This window comes from Nothobranchius furzeri, chromosome 7, assembly GCF_043380555.1.
Source record: "Nothobranchius furzeri strain GRZ-AD chromosome 7, NfurGRZ-RIMD1, whole genome shotgun sequence".
Lineage (NCBI taxonomy): Eukaryota > Metazoa > Chordata > Actinopteri > Cyprinodontiformes > Nothobranchiidae > Nothobranchius > Nothobranchius furzeri.
Window position 1 is genome coordinate 44,957,968 of NC_091747.1, and position 14,777 is coordinate 44,972,744.

Genomic DNA, 14,777 nt, shown 5'->3' on the forward strand with positions numbered 1-14,777 from the left:
TCTGGAGCTCCCTAGTTGGGATGCTGCCCCCGCGACCCGGACCCAGATAAGCGGAGGAAGACGACAACAACGACGACGATTTGACTCTGGACTCAAAAAAAACTTGAAACTTCCTTGTGACTTGCAAAACACCAGTCTAATAGCAGGGAATCTACGGTAGACTAGAAATATTTTCAACAAATAAATGAGGCCCAGCAAGTAACTTCCCAATAAAATATATTGTCTAACTAAAAATGAAGTTACGTTTTAGTTCTTAGTACTATAATGTAATGACATAGTGTTCTTTTAAATTTTTCCTTATTTGTCCTTGCAGATGACTTACTTGCACCAAATGTTCACCTTCATGTAAAAGGGCAACTGGGCATTTTTGGCTTGCTTGTAGCACCCCTAGTGTCCGTTTGTAGAACTGAAACCAAAATCTATCTCCTTGCTGTGCGTTTGTCTTTCTAACGCCATAATCTGATGTCTCCCCAGCCTTCATTAGTGTCTACAGGAGTGATTCATCACTAAATTAAACACATCAGCTGTGTTCATGATCTAAAACATGCAGAAAACGTGCTGGAACCAGACTGCAGCGCCAGGTATGTCAGCTCAAGTCCCAGAAGAGTGGCCCGCCAGTCTGAAGTTGCAAATGGAATATTCTGGCCACAGGAGGCGATAGGGGCTGGGTGGGCTTTCATTAACCTTGTAAAGGGTCCTTTTAGCACATACTGGCTCAAGAAAATTAGTTAAAATATTAAAAAGTTGCAAAGTATCAATTTAAAGCAGAAATCCAGAGTCTTTCTCAGAAGGCATCATCTAGAGGCAGAGACATGTATTGCATTCCTATTTCCATAACTACTGAACGCTTCTCGTTCGTGAATGTGCATCTCTAGCAGGCCAGCTGAGCAAAACACACATTATTTCACATCATCCTGTTTATTTGTATACGTATGTTTTTAAGACTTTGTCCATAAGAAATGCCGGCAACTCTGCAGCTATCAAGGCACGTCTGCAAACGTTCGCACACGCTCTGTGACTGACATCTGTAGGTAAACAAATGTCTATTGGCCAATGCTGAGCGCTCAATTCAAGTTGCATGGGGCAAGGACAGGGGGCGGGCTTAACAAAAAAACAATTGTCATATTGCCTACATTATATCACAGTGCAGGGTAAGACTATTACTGATTTCTAAAAGAATCCAACATATCTCATGAAAGGGAGAAAATCTTCATTGTAGTTTTAATATCGACAGAATTCACAAAAGCAAATTATGCTGTAAAGTTGTCTCTGCAGACTATTGGTAGAAAATCCACACCTGGTACAAATTTCCACTTCATCTACTCAGCAAATCTCCAGCACTGGTAAAAAATGTGAGGGTGAGTGAAGACAACAGGGAGGGCGCACAACAAAAGACAACACTGTAAATCCTCCCGGCAGGATCAGGACACTTGCTTTGTGCCTCCTGGCAGGTGGGAGGCTACTGATGCCTGCCGACAAATGGACAGAATGGTAGAATAATGAACTGGTGTTTCCCTGCTTTACTGGTTTATGAGTTTATGGGGGGCTCTGGTCACCACTAAGCCTCTCTGAGGCAGCAAGATCCAACAGAGCAGCAGATTCAGCAGGATGAAGACAGCAGACTCAGATGGTCTCACTCACAGTGAGCTGTGTGGTTAACAGGCCGGTCACGGCTTCTGACCTGACGACCCTAGACTCTCAGGCATCTTTTTTAGCTCTATAAAATGATCCTGGGTTCCTTTGAAAACACCAGAGTGATGGTCAGAATGAACCCTCGGAGCTCGTTAAATTTAAAACTTAGACTGAAATGTCCATTTGAGATTTATATCCTGCTTTTATGTCAAATAATAATATTAACAAGGACTTATTAGACCAGGAAATGGGTAAATTATCAATCACATCCCTCTGTTTCTCTTTTATATAAATCCCTTGATCAGAAAACTCCCCAAACCCCTAGAATAACAACCTGCATCATCAAACCCTGGTATTTTTGTAAAGATGCTATCTCTTTTATACTGTATGCTAACAAGTAGGATGAGCACTGCCCAAACAGAGCAGACTCAATTCCACTGCAGCTAAGCTCTGCCGGCATCTTGTGTGCCTATTCCAGCAGCGAGGGAGCAGAGGGGGCCCAGCAGGCAGATCTGGCAGTGCCAGACATGAGGAGGCCAGAGTGGGATGGACAGGGGCCGGGCAGCTGAGGTTCCCCTCCGCCCCGCGTAGCAGCGAGGCTAGGCTAATCCAGAGCCTCGGGCCCCGGAGAGGTGGCTCTGCCAAAGTCCATCTCCCTGCTGCTGCAGGAAATTGCCTTCAGTGCAGAGGTCCATGAAATACTTACGGCTCACCACTGTCTGTGTGCACGTGGTGGTTTTACTAATCCACAGGTAGAACGTGCAAAATTACACCCTCTTCAGAATGTTCTATAATATATAAAAAGGGGTTTTGTCTCTAAAAGCCTGCAAGCCTCCGTCATGGTACTGTTTGACCCACAGGGCCAACCAGAGCTCCCACGAGGTCCCTTATACCTCCATCAGTTCTCATTAGTCCCAACACAAAATAAATAAAGCACAAATACCGATGATGACACAGACCACCCTTAAGTAGTTTCAAACTGATTATTAAAAAATGCACAAAGTGTGTTTTCTGTACATGTGTCCAATCCAGTTAGCTGCTGTGGATTCATGCTTTTAAATGACATTTATTTATATATTTGTATTTTTCAGAGGTCAAAGGGCAGCGGGAGCTAAAAGGTAGAGAACAGAGGTGGCAGCAGGAGGATGGAAGAGGAGGAGGAGGAGGACATGAAGCAGGACATAGTAGAGAAACAGTTGATTATGAGCCCCATCAAGTGATCAATGATTTCATTAATAAGACGGATCATGCGGCTGTCACAGCTGTGACACGGGCTGAGGGATGATCCGATTTCCCCCCCTCAAGCCTCCCTCCTCTCCTCTCCCTCTCTGTTTGTCCAATACTGCCACCGACAAGGGAAGGGGGAGAAGGGGGGATGGAGCAAGGTGCTGGTGAGGAGGGTGGGGGGAAGAGGAGGGAAGGAAGAAAAGTGAAAATCCATTTTGAAACCCATTTTCAATTAGGGGTCCACAAGCTGTTATCACAGGTGTCCCAGAATGGGGGCCCGTAAGTGAAAATGTCTCCTATCCGTTTCTGAAATGAAACCTTATCTGGGAGGCACAAAGATGGCGGGGACAGCGTATCTGTAAATTACTTTCCATCCCTGCTGTTAACGGGAACTTTATTTCTGTCAGATGACATTCCCCTCTATTTACTGTTGATCATTTAAATGGGTGCCTAAAAAGACGGTGGCCCCTCACTCATCCTCTATCTCTCCACCCTCTCTGCCCATCAGAGCGTATTCGTGTGCTCTTTTCTGCCTTAAACACTTTAGTCAGGCTTTCCATTTGCTTTGGGATTTCTCTGCTCACATAAGTCGCCCTTTAAGGCTTAACTTGTTTGCTTCTGTGACCCTTACCGTTGCCCTTTTTAACCATCAACACTTAAGAGCGTCCTAACTCACCCACTTCACAACACGCTTCACAAAGAATCTGTGTAAGAACAACACTCCCCGACAGTTTTCTGGACTAAATCAAGTTTATGTCCTCCACTTGTTTTTTGATCTCCCTCCAACCAACTCCAGAATCCTCTACCATTTTTCACTCTACGTCACAAATCACCAGTCCTGTTTTAGCACCAAACTGTCCCATGACGACAGTATTTATTCAGCCAAGAGGCAGGGAAATCTACAACACAACAAAAGATTCAGGGGACTTAGTGGTCCACCTGCTTTCTGAATGATGAGGATTGGTGGAGGGGAGGAGAGAAGTCCTCCTTCCCTCCCTCCCTTTCCACCGATTCAACCAAAACTCCTCCTAAGGAGCACCGATCGCAGCATTGCCGCGACCCAGTCGGCTCTTTTGAGCTGTCACAGCAAGAGGAGGGGCCATGGAGATGAATGTAAGAACTCTAAATCAGGTTTCAATAATTACTCAAGTTCGGAATAAGAAGCAGGAAAACAGGGAATCAGAGATTTACTCGGCTGCTTTCAAAAGACTAGCGAAACGTCCACCACTCCACTTGCCCTTCCTGATTATTTTCCGTTTTCACAGCTTATCGTACACCACGGGGGCTTCTTGCTTTGAGATTTTGCTTGACGGGGGGGCATATTTCACCAAGTCTTTCTGAGGAGAACCAGTCGCCGGGGTTCCACAGCTGCTCACAATTACCTTTTGTTTGGACGGAGGCAGCAGGGCCGGGGCTATGGGGGTTAAAGTTGAGGGGAGTGTAGGGTTACACCTGAAAAGAGGTTAAGAGTTCTGGGGGTGATTTGGGAACGTGCTGTAATTATAACCACACAAAGAATGTGTAAGCAATATTATGAATAAGATCTGAAAAGGAGACTTGATCTACCGATTGTTCTCTTTCGTTGTGGGACTACTGTCATTTTTTGGGATGTTGTCCTTCTGGCACGGCTGATTCGGTGTAGCAGACAAGGTTTTCAAGACAAACGGCATGCTGTTCAGAGCCATAATTACAAGGACATTACTAAGAAAAATCCACAGTCACCGAGCCAAATTACATCCATGCTTTTTCCACAACAAACTTTTCTTCCTTTCTGCACCTTTAATGAATAAAACAGCGCTGGCCATCTGGGAATGAGTTAGAGTGAGTGTGCTCCCAAGACGCTTCAGGATGCATTACCTTACCCACTTCCTGAGATAACTCCCATCTGGAGGCCAAGTCACAGCAGCTTATTTACCATTTCCCGGACTGTTTGTTTCCCGTTCACACATGGGGATGATGGTGTTTGACATCAGCGGAGTCAGAAAACACTCGGTCAAGTCAACAGCCCCGGCTCCTACAGCAAACTCTCCACATCCAAAACCTTCCAAATCCTCTCACAGCTAATGAGCACAGCTGCAGCTTAGGATGTGATGATCTCAACACTGGTTTTGTTATGACTTGAGCTTGATCCTCGAAGGCTTTTGAGAAAAAGAAAAAAATTGCCATCTAATATTTCCCTTTCCAGCCACAGATTTGAGAATAAAGGGCCGATTGATGTTACGCTTAATGGACTGCAAGCTCTGTGCCACTTTTAATGGCATGTGTTGAAGACGTCGCTGTGTAAACATGCCAAAGTTGCTAACCAGTGAGCGTTGTACGAGACCCACGATGATTTGTTAGAATTTATAAAATGTGCATGTGTAAATCTTCTAATCACGCTTTTGTAAGTTGGCCGCGGTTACATAATGAGAACACAGACAATAAAAAGATTCTTTGAGCCCAGTGAGAACAGCTTGAATGTGTTGAGTGAGTAACTGGGACCTGTTGAAGACAACTGTGCCTACAGAGGTCAGGATATTCCAGGGAGAAAATTATTCAATCCTTTAAACCTTTGACTTAAAGAGCAAGTCACCCCCTACAAGAAACTTACTTCACTCCCACTTCATGTTTGAAAAATGCAACAAATGCTGTTGCTTGGCAGACCGAGAGGGCGGAGCTGCTAACAAATACACACACAGGCTCACAATGGCATTATGACATCATGATGTACCAGATGACATCATAGCATACCTCTTAGCCAATAGCGGTGGCAGATTTAAATTCAAATACAGTGCAGAGTTTTTCCCTGATGACGGCACAACACTGACAGTTTTAGGCAGAATACTTGAATTTTAACCAAGAAGCACTGAAGTGCCAAATTATTGACTACACGTGTCTGCAGCATGATTAGACACTCCTTTATATAGTTTATCAGCAAAAAAAGTGATTTGGGGGTGACTTGCTCTTTAAATAAAGATGACTGGTTATTTTTATTATATTTCTTCTCCACGATTTCCACAGGATTTCAGATGCAAAATGGCAGCAACAACGATCCAAACAGCTGGTCCCACAAGGTTTAAAAAAATCACTGTAGAACTCCAATATCTTGCAAGATTTCAGTAGTTTACAAGATAAGCAAGGAGAAGGATGACAGCATCGGACGGTTCACAGGTAATGCTGCTATTTATTTTACTAGTTAAGCAACTGGAAAAATGCAAGTGTCTTTTATTTTGAAAGTTCCTGGATGGTTATTATCTGGGTACCCTGAAGGTTACGTGATGCTTAAGCATCCAGTGGAAAACCAGGGTTTTGTTTACTCAAATCTCCTTTTTTTTTGTACACACAGTAACTAGTTTTATGCAAATGCTTCTAATGATCTAAGGAGAATAAATATCAAAGTATCATCAGCGTATGGTGATAATGTTTGTTTATAATGTCCAATAATCTGAATAAAATGATGGGTTGAGGGATGATGGGTACCATTCGATGTGGTGCTGGAGGCCACTGCTTTCTCGCTGACATCCGTGCGGGCTGATGAGCCCTTCGTAGCGACGATTGTCTCCACCCTCTTCTTCTTCTCAGCTGCTGAACTGGCCTGGGACTGAGTTTCCATGGCGATGGTTCATTCCTCAATACCTCATGGAGACTGGGCAACTGGTGAAGAATATGAACAATGAGGTTAATATCACAAAATTTTAACACAAACACTGTGGAGTTTTCTTTTCAGGCCCAGTCCTATCCACTCCACCAACGTATTCATCAGCATACACAGACACACTGATAAAACTGCCCTCACTAAAATAATATCCAGGTTCTTATTATGATTTGCCCCTTGGGAAACACGGTGCTAGTAATGCTAGCGTTAAGCCACAGCCGGATAGTGACCTAACAGTTAAGTTGCAGTAGTAAATGAAAGCTGAAGATCATCATAAAATAAAATACATCTTCCGTGTTCTTTACTTTATTTTGACAAATACCCATGACAGCGATCGGGCTCAGAGTGTGTCACATCTAAAATGGTCCGGGTTGACACAAGGCTCTGTTCTCAATCATTCTGTTAGATGAAATGTGATGATTCTACAATATCTCTGCGTTGGCTGATTGCCTACACATTCAATTCCTTCACTATTTTATATCAAGATAAAATAAACAACTTAATGTACACTTTTAATTGCATTCATTTCAAATGCCCCGCTTAGAGTTGAGCACTTTATCAATAAAGGCCTTCTAGACAAGACTTCTGCTCTGTAAATATTGCGAGGTAAACTTCAAATCCCTTTTTCACGATGCCCAAAGCAGAGCACGGGTCAGTCCAGCAGCTCACCCTGATATATTTTCATTCAGACCTGCTGGGCTCTGTTCTGCTCACCATGGCACTGATCTCCTGCAGCACTAACCATGGTTAAATACCCAGAACTTAGCTTGTCTTATTTTCAACTAAACTTTTGACTTTTCGTCAAAAACCAACAACAGCTCAATAAAAAGAGTAAGGCCAGGACATCCTGACAAGGTTTTATATCTCAGAATAAACGTGAAGGCAGCTTGTGGATAAACTGATAATCCTACTCTGGTACTCGTTTTCCAGAGAGAAAGAAGAAACCTTAAGGGGATGCCACAGAGAGAGAAAAATTCACAGTCTGGGAAAAAAAAAAAAAAAAAACAACGGTTGTTTGAAGGCCCCTTTGGGAATATCATGGTGCCGGGCAATTTTTCTTTCAAAGAATAAAGGTGGTTCAAGTTAATACTGTCTGTGGGTTTAGAAGGGGTTCAGCCAAAAGTCTAGCAGACATGTTGCTCAGTTCAGCACCTGAGAGGCCGTCTACGAGCTCAAATCCATCTAGGTCATGTAGGTCTTCTGATTACGGATGGTGATCCAACACAACCACTCATTTACACAAAGTACAGGACAGACACGGTGATTCATGGATAACTAGTGGAAATATTTAGTCTGACAAGAATTTTCATTATAATAAACACCAGCTAATTACCCAGCTGTGCTGTTTAACTGTCCTCCACTCTATAAACATGCACGGATACAAAGGCAGTAAAGTTAGCTAAAATGCTAAAAGATTTGCGCTACAGAGACTAGAAGTAGGGGGGATGTTTTTTTTTTTTTTTTACCAACTCCCAAAGGAAGGAAGGCAAGGGGGAAGTGTTGAGGGGTAAACTTCAGACAAACACTGTGGGCTTTGTTTGTTTTTTCCCAAACCCCTGAAAAACCACAGTCTGTCATCCATTCTGACCCGACAACAACATCTGTAAGCAATTGCTTACAAAAGAGAGGGAGAGAAGAGGAAAAAATAACAACGAAGCAATTACACCCCGACCAATCAAAAGAGAATTAAACAAGAGCTTGTCCTGTAATCACTCCCGCATGAATACATATGTAGCAGTCGTCCCCAACCAAAGACATTTTTGTCCTGCGTGCACAGATATAATCTTAAATCACTTCTGCATGTGTTTGATAAAGTGACGGCTTTCATTTCTGTGCTTTTTATGCTGTTAATGGTCTGAATGTGTGTGTTGCGTGTGAGTCTGCAGGTCTGTTGGTGAGCTCCTGATGCTTGGCGCTATTTAGAGACTCCATCATTGGCAGACCTATAAACCTGATGTAGTGTGACTTTGAATAATAGCTCAGATCTTTTAAAGAAAGGATTCTTCAAGATTATGGACCATTAATAACCTATTTGTTGTAAATACAACTCAGAGAAACCTAAGAAGAATTTAAGACATAAACTGCACAATCCTTATTAAAGTTAAAGTCCCACAGTCATCATCACACACTGGTGAAATTACATCTCCCTATGGGGAGCAGTGAGCTGCAGCAATGGCTGTGCTTGGGAATTATTTGCTGGTTTAACCCCCCAATACAACCCATTAAAGCTGAGTGTCAAGCAGGCAGGCATTGGGTCCTGTTTTTTTAAACCTTTGGTATGACCCAACTGGGATTTTAACCCTGACCTTCCACATCTCCCAACAGTATGAAGCCTAATTTATCTTCTCCATCTGTGTCGGAATGGACACACGCAACGCCATTATGCGTCAAAACAAGAGCCTTTGACAGGCTTGCGGAAGAAGACAGAGACACACCCCAAAAACTATCCGTCGAGCAAGCTTGTGATTGGTCAGGATGCTGCTTCCTGTTTCATTCGTCAACAGCACTGTCTTTACTGCGTCAAAAAGTAAAGAGATATTTAGCGGCATACACGGAACAGATTGAATAATGCATCGCGGAAAAAGTCTGTAAATATGAAAGTTTATTCACCCGTGAATGAAGAAGTTCAAAGACATGCAGCAAGCGTTTTACTCGTGCAAAAGACGAGAAACGTGAGTTTAGACGTGCCGATCGCGTGGAGAGGTGGAGGGGAATGAGGGACAAATTGGTCTGTGATAAAAAGTCTCTGAAATACATTAAAACACTCATGGACCGCATACGTGACTGTAATGGTGGCAGGATACCTCAGAATAGCGCAATGCCCTCTGTTGTCCTGGCGGGGAATTATTTTGTAACACTCCCCAGCTGACTGAGAAATCTGAAAGCAAAATGTCTGTCAATGTGTGTGAGTCTCTCCCTCACTGAGCTGATGGAGAAGTACAAATCAGGCTTTAGTGTTGCTGTGTTCACTTCCAAGCCACTAGCCAGATCAGCTAGTGCCCTACCCGCATGGGCGGAGCGCCGGCTCTGCACTAGTTACCTTTTGTGGTTTTATTCACATCTGCCATCACAAAGCTGAAGCTCGTTTGTCTTTTAAATCCTTTTTTTGTTTGTTTTTACATAATTTTCTGAATGCTGTGACCATTTCATTGCTCATTTGGCTGTTTATATCAGCGTGTGCAGCACAAACATTTGCTTGAACTAACTTTCAAGCATGCTATAACGTTCAAAAAAACAGATAAACTATTTTATTTAGCTTAGCATCAATCATTACTAACTTCTCTAATGGCTGTGTTTTGGAGATGGCCTGAAAAAGTACATAAAATGAACAAGGATTGCTAATTTTCTATTAACATCTCATGAACTTTGAACCCTCAAAATTGTTTTTGGTTGGCACTAGAGGTGGACAATGTGGCCCACCCCTAGTTGGCACCAGCTGCATTGCAAGGTTGTAAAGGGGCTTGTTCGGAAAGCGTGCTACAGTTTCTACATGGGGGGAGGGGGGTACAAAAGTAAGATGAACAACAAAGCTGTCAAATGACAACTTTACATTGTCTCACTACTGTTGTGGTTTTGTCTTCAAAGTTTATCAGCCCCTTGTGGCCTGGGGCCCCAAGTGGTATCCTGCCTTGCCCGGCGGCACACGGCGCCTCTTCTTGGAGCACTTCCATTTCTGACCAAATATCATTTTTCTGACTAAAAAAACAGTGCTTTGTACAACTGGTGGATTTTTTTTTTTTACTATAAATTGGTTTTAGAAAGCAGTGCCACGGGATTTTTGAAATACTCAGTATGGGTTCAATGTTTGTGCAACAGCAGATTTACATAGTATGTCTGTGTCCATTACTGTGTGCTGTGTTGTGTTCGAACCCAATTATGTTATTTTTTATTTGTGGTTTTTAGTGGTCGAAGGTTACAATACTAGTTTACTGCCTATGTGTATCTACATGTATCTTGTTCTTATTTTTCTTCAAATTAATATTTTAAGTGTTGGTGCTGCTGTAACATGTGAATTTACCCACTGTGGGATCAATAAATCCTATTCTATTCTATTCTATTCTGTTTTCCCTGCCTAGACTAGCTATTAGATCCATTCAGAACTGAAATCTTTCTCTCCTAACTGGAGGTTCCTCAAAGAGTTTTTCCAACAGTTAACATATTAATTGTTTATAGTTGTTTTTCGCAGAACCCCCTGGAATAACGCTTTCAGCAAAAACAGTGAAGAAGGAAGAATTAAGGGTTGCGTGTGGAGCACGTGTCTCCTTGCCGCCCCCCAGGTGAGTCAGGCCAGAGAAGAAAAAAAAAAAGAAGAAATGTAAATCCGAGGGTGAGCATTGGGGTTTGAGTTGAGGGGGGAGGTTGAAGAGAAAAGCGGGGCATTCCACTGGTCGGGCAAACATTCAGGAGTCCAAGCCACTAAAGCGTGTCTGACGGGCCTTTTGTGCTCCACAAGGCAGGCCACAGTTCCAAAGCAGCAATTAAAAGCTGGACCTTTTCACCCATAATCCCTCTGACCTGGACGCCTAAACCCATTTCTGCAGATGTTCCCGTCTCTGTTTTCACCTGTCAAGTTGCTCATTTCTGTCTGAAATTTACCAACACACAGATGCATCAATGAAGACTTTAGTAGACAGGAGGATTCTTCTCCCTCGCAAAAGTCCCTTTTACTCTAAATTCCAACCCAAGCAGGTAGAGTGCTGTTGTTATTCAACATAAGGCTAAATTTTATATTAATGTATTTTCTATAGCACATCTGCCCTACAGAAGTGAAAAAGAGGGTGTATCTTTATTTGTGTTCAACTGTAATCCTTCCACGCAGACAAGGGAGCCAATTAAACAGGTTTAAACACCACAATTTAGACTGTTCCCTTAGAAAAAATACTTATTTCATAAGCACATTAAGCAAATCAATTTAACATAAATTACACGCCTTGGTGACAAAGGCACTGAGTTGAAAGTCATCTGCAAATTGTAGACATCAAAGTGAAACACAAAAATAAACTTTTCCCTTTGAAACAAGAAAAAAAACCTTTCCTAATGTAATCCTAAAGAAGTGTTATCAAAGAAATAATCACAATTTTAGTAATTTGAAGCTTTATTTTACGGCACCAACACAGTCTGAAACTGCTGGACATTTCAACATAAACTATTCAAGTGTCTTTTTAGATTTGGCAAGCCCCCCTCACAGGCGGGGTACTGTATTTGTGTTCATTTCATTAGGGTGACTGTTCAGTGTCGAGGGCCCCCTGAGGGGGAGACTGGCAGCGCTGCAGCATTCATCATCATTACATCAGCGACCACCGAGATCCGCTATCTTAGGCTTATCAACGCTGCACAAACGCACCGCAGAGCTGTGAGTTAGAGGGGAGGGGAGAGATGGGAGATGTAGACGATTGAGGAGCAAAAAGAAGTGGGATAAGGGATAAAATGAATGGAGAAAAGGGAGGTGTGTGTGTGTGTGTGTGTGTGTGTGTGTGTGTGTGTGTGTGTGTGTGTGTGTGTGTGTGTGTGTGTGTGTGTGTGTGTGTGTGTGTGTGTGTGTGTGTGTGTGTGTGCACGTGTGTGTGTGTGTGTGTACGCGTGAATGAATCTGCGTGCACCTCGCCGTGCCCCTGCGTGCCTGCACATGTTTCCCTGTGTGTCCAATGTGTGTTTTGCACAATTTGCAGCTACGCCAACAATATTAAGGGCTCCTTCACAGCTGGAATGACTAAAACACTGTGAGGCCAAGAAGGAGAAGAAGAAGGGGAAGGAGGAGTCAAAGCCCTTCAGCAAGATTAGCTGAATCTAGCAATAAAACACAAAATGCTTCCATTGAGTATGTTTGCATTGGGTGAAACGTGAAGAGATGAGACCACTTAAACGGGACATATGAACATTTTCTTAAGTTATAACAGCTCTATGATCAATACTATGATGTACATAGTCAACCGGTTAACCGGTTATTTGCTGTTAATGTTGTAACCGTGTTTAACAGTTTTGCCCGGTTAACTGCTTTAAGTCTTGCTGCTGCGCTGGGGAGTGATATATTTTGTGCCACTAGAGGGTGCAAGAGCATCACCATCAAAATATGTTTACTGGGTAACCACAGAAGAAGAAATGAGCTCGTCACATGATCTGACAAATGTGCTCAAACATGAAGCGGTTAGCAAAGAGCACAGCGTGGGAGCAGTGTATTCTTAGGTATTTCATTCTTGGAACACAATAGGCCTCACATCAAAACCCTGAGCTTGGCAGGACGTGGTGCAGCAATCTGAACCGAGGCCAGCAACAGGTCAGTCGGCCATGACGCTCCTGCTTGCGTCTGACTTCTAATTTGTCCAGTAAAATGAAGACATGTCAGTGTAATTATTTAGTTCAATGTAAGGAAACTTTTGTTTAGTTTAAAGCGTTATTATTTATAGACTGGCGGCAAATGTTTGTGTGCGTCGGGGGGAGGTTGGTTCCGGTTAACCAGCTATTAACCGTGAAGGGGTGTCAATATCCGATTAAGGAAATTTTGGAAAACGTGCATCCCTAGTCAATACACAACATTTTCATGAAGATCGTTGCACTAAATCTCACGCACATAAAGCCATTTCAGCAGCTTTGTTTACATTTTCAGTACCTTCCAGAATGAGCCGTTACAGGGCTCTGTCACAAGGTGGTGTTGGCTACACCCATCCATCCCCCACTCAGCTCGGAATAGAACAGCTGCTCCTCCAACTGCAGCTCTCTTTGTTGCATGTGAGAGGTCATTCTATTTAAATTCTCCATTTGTGACATCACAAAAGGGGACACTTTGAAACAGCTTGTTTCAGGCACATCATTTCTAAAACCAAACACTGGGAAAAAAACAGATGGACTGGTTTTTTTTTTGTTTGTTTGTTTGTTTCAAGTTTGTTTATAAAGGCAGTAGAGCCCTACATGGCAGAACAGATACAAAAGGTGCATTTTGGATAATGTGTTCTTTTGAAGAGACGGTGACAGTGTGCTCTGGTTCTACAATCTCCATGCAGGTCTTTTTCCCAAACTCTATACGATAAAATGAAACACTTGCTAAAGCCAGTTTGCTACTGGGTTGTGACTGTTTAAGGCATGAATTAGTCAGATTTTCAGGAACCACAATGATTCAGTAGCCGTTTTTACAAACCTATGCCATCTATTTACCGCAACGCCATGGTGGCATCAGGGAGTCTTAAGTTATTTATAATTGGTCAAGACCGTGGCGGTAATGTGGCAAAATCGTGTCCTCTTTACAAAAGATTACATGATGGTGGTACAAAGGGGGTATGGGGGCGGTCTCTGCAACTGCTGCAGACTTCCTTTTATCTTGGACATAACTTGCTTTTTATTGCAATCAAAGCCGCAATTGTTACTTTTTTTTTTGGACAAGCTGCTCCTAAAGGTGTCTGTCCTCCACAGTCCCCGTGCAATTTCCTTTGATCTGAGCTCCAGCTCTAACGGCGAGAAGCTCCTGGAGCGCTGCATCGCTTCAGATCATCTCTGCTGGTTTTGTTTACCAAGGCAGAACTTACAGACTGTTTTTACTTTCATTTTCAATATAGTTACCGGCCAGAGCTCGGCAGTAACTCCCCATGTGATCATGACACCTCCCTCTGTTGCACCAAGGCGCAATCGCTATTTATGTGACAGACGATTGCTGCAATGTTACCACCAAGTGAGGCAGAACGAAAGCCGCAAAATTCGCGCAACGCCATGCTCGCATGTCGAGTTTATACAATACACCTTTGGGGTAATATTACACTTTATACGTTGTGTAAAAAGGAATAGTATGTAAAACATGTTTGCAACAAGCTTTACATTCTGGTCAGGTCAAATGGGGTATATGAGGTGAAAGACTGTGATAGTCAAGCTAAGTGTCTTAAATTTGTTGCAATTCACCCAAATTTTATTTCCTAAGTTGTTTTACATATTTCTCACTTTTGCACCTACAGACTATAAAGATGGTAACCGACTGAGCTGCAACTGTTACAAAAAGTAGCTGCAAAGGAAACTCCAAAAATGGTTCCCTTGCAAGTTGCACGTCCCCGTTTCCAATCCCTACCAAATTTGGCTCAAATTTCTCACCCTTTCTGACTCAGAAACTAAATCGAGAACAGTTCCAGATTGATTCCAGATGTGCAACAACTCTGAAACAGTTTCGAGAGAACGTTTATCTTGCCATTTTTTAATGTGGTCAAAATTTCAGCAACATGAGAATAAAAATGTATGCAACTTATGCAAGGAAATCAAGAATCCTTGCGAGTAAGGTTTGAAACTCCTTCACAAATGCTGTTCGCAA

General features: G+C 42.8%; 1 protein-coding gene across 1 annotated transcript in view; it reads right to left on the reverse strand.

Moving 5' to 3' along the window:
* Nucleotides 1-14,777, reverse strand: part of gli3 (GLI family zinc finger 3) — a 125,262-nt gene that overhangs the window by 97,064 nt on the left and 13,421 nt on the right. The window contains exon 2 of the mRNA XM_015954757.3: nt 6,319-6,492. Coding sequence (XP_015810243.3) covers nt 6,319-6,451 — 133 coding nt within the window. The 5' untranslated portion in view covers nt 6,452-6,492. The remainder of the gene's footprint in view (nt 1-6,318; nt 6,493-14,777) is intronic.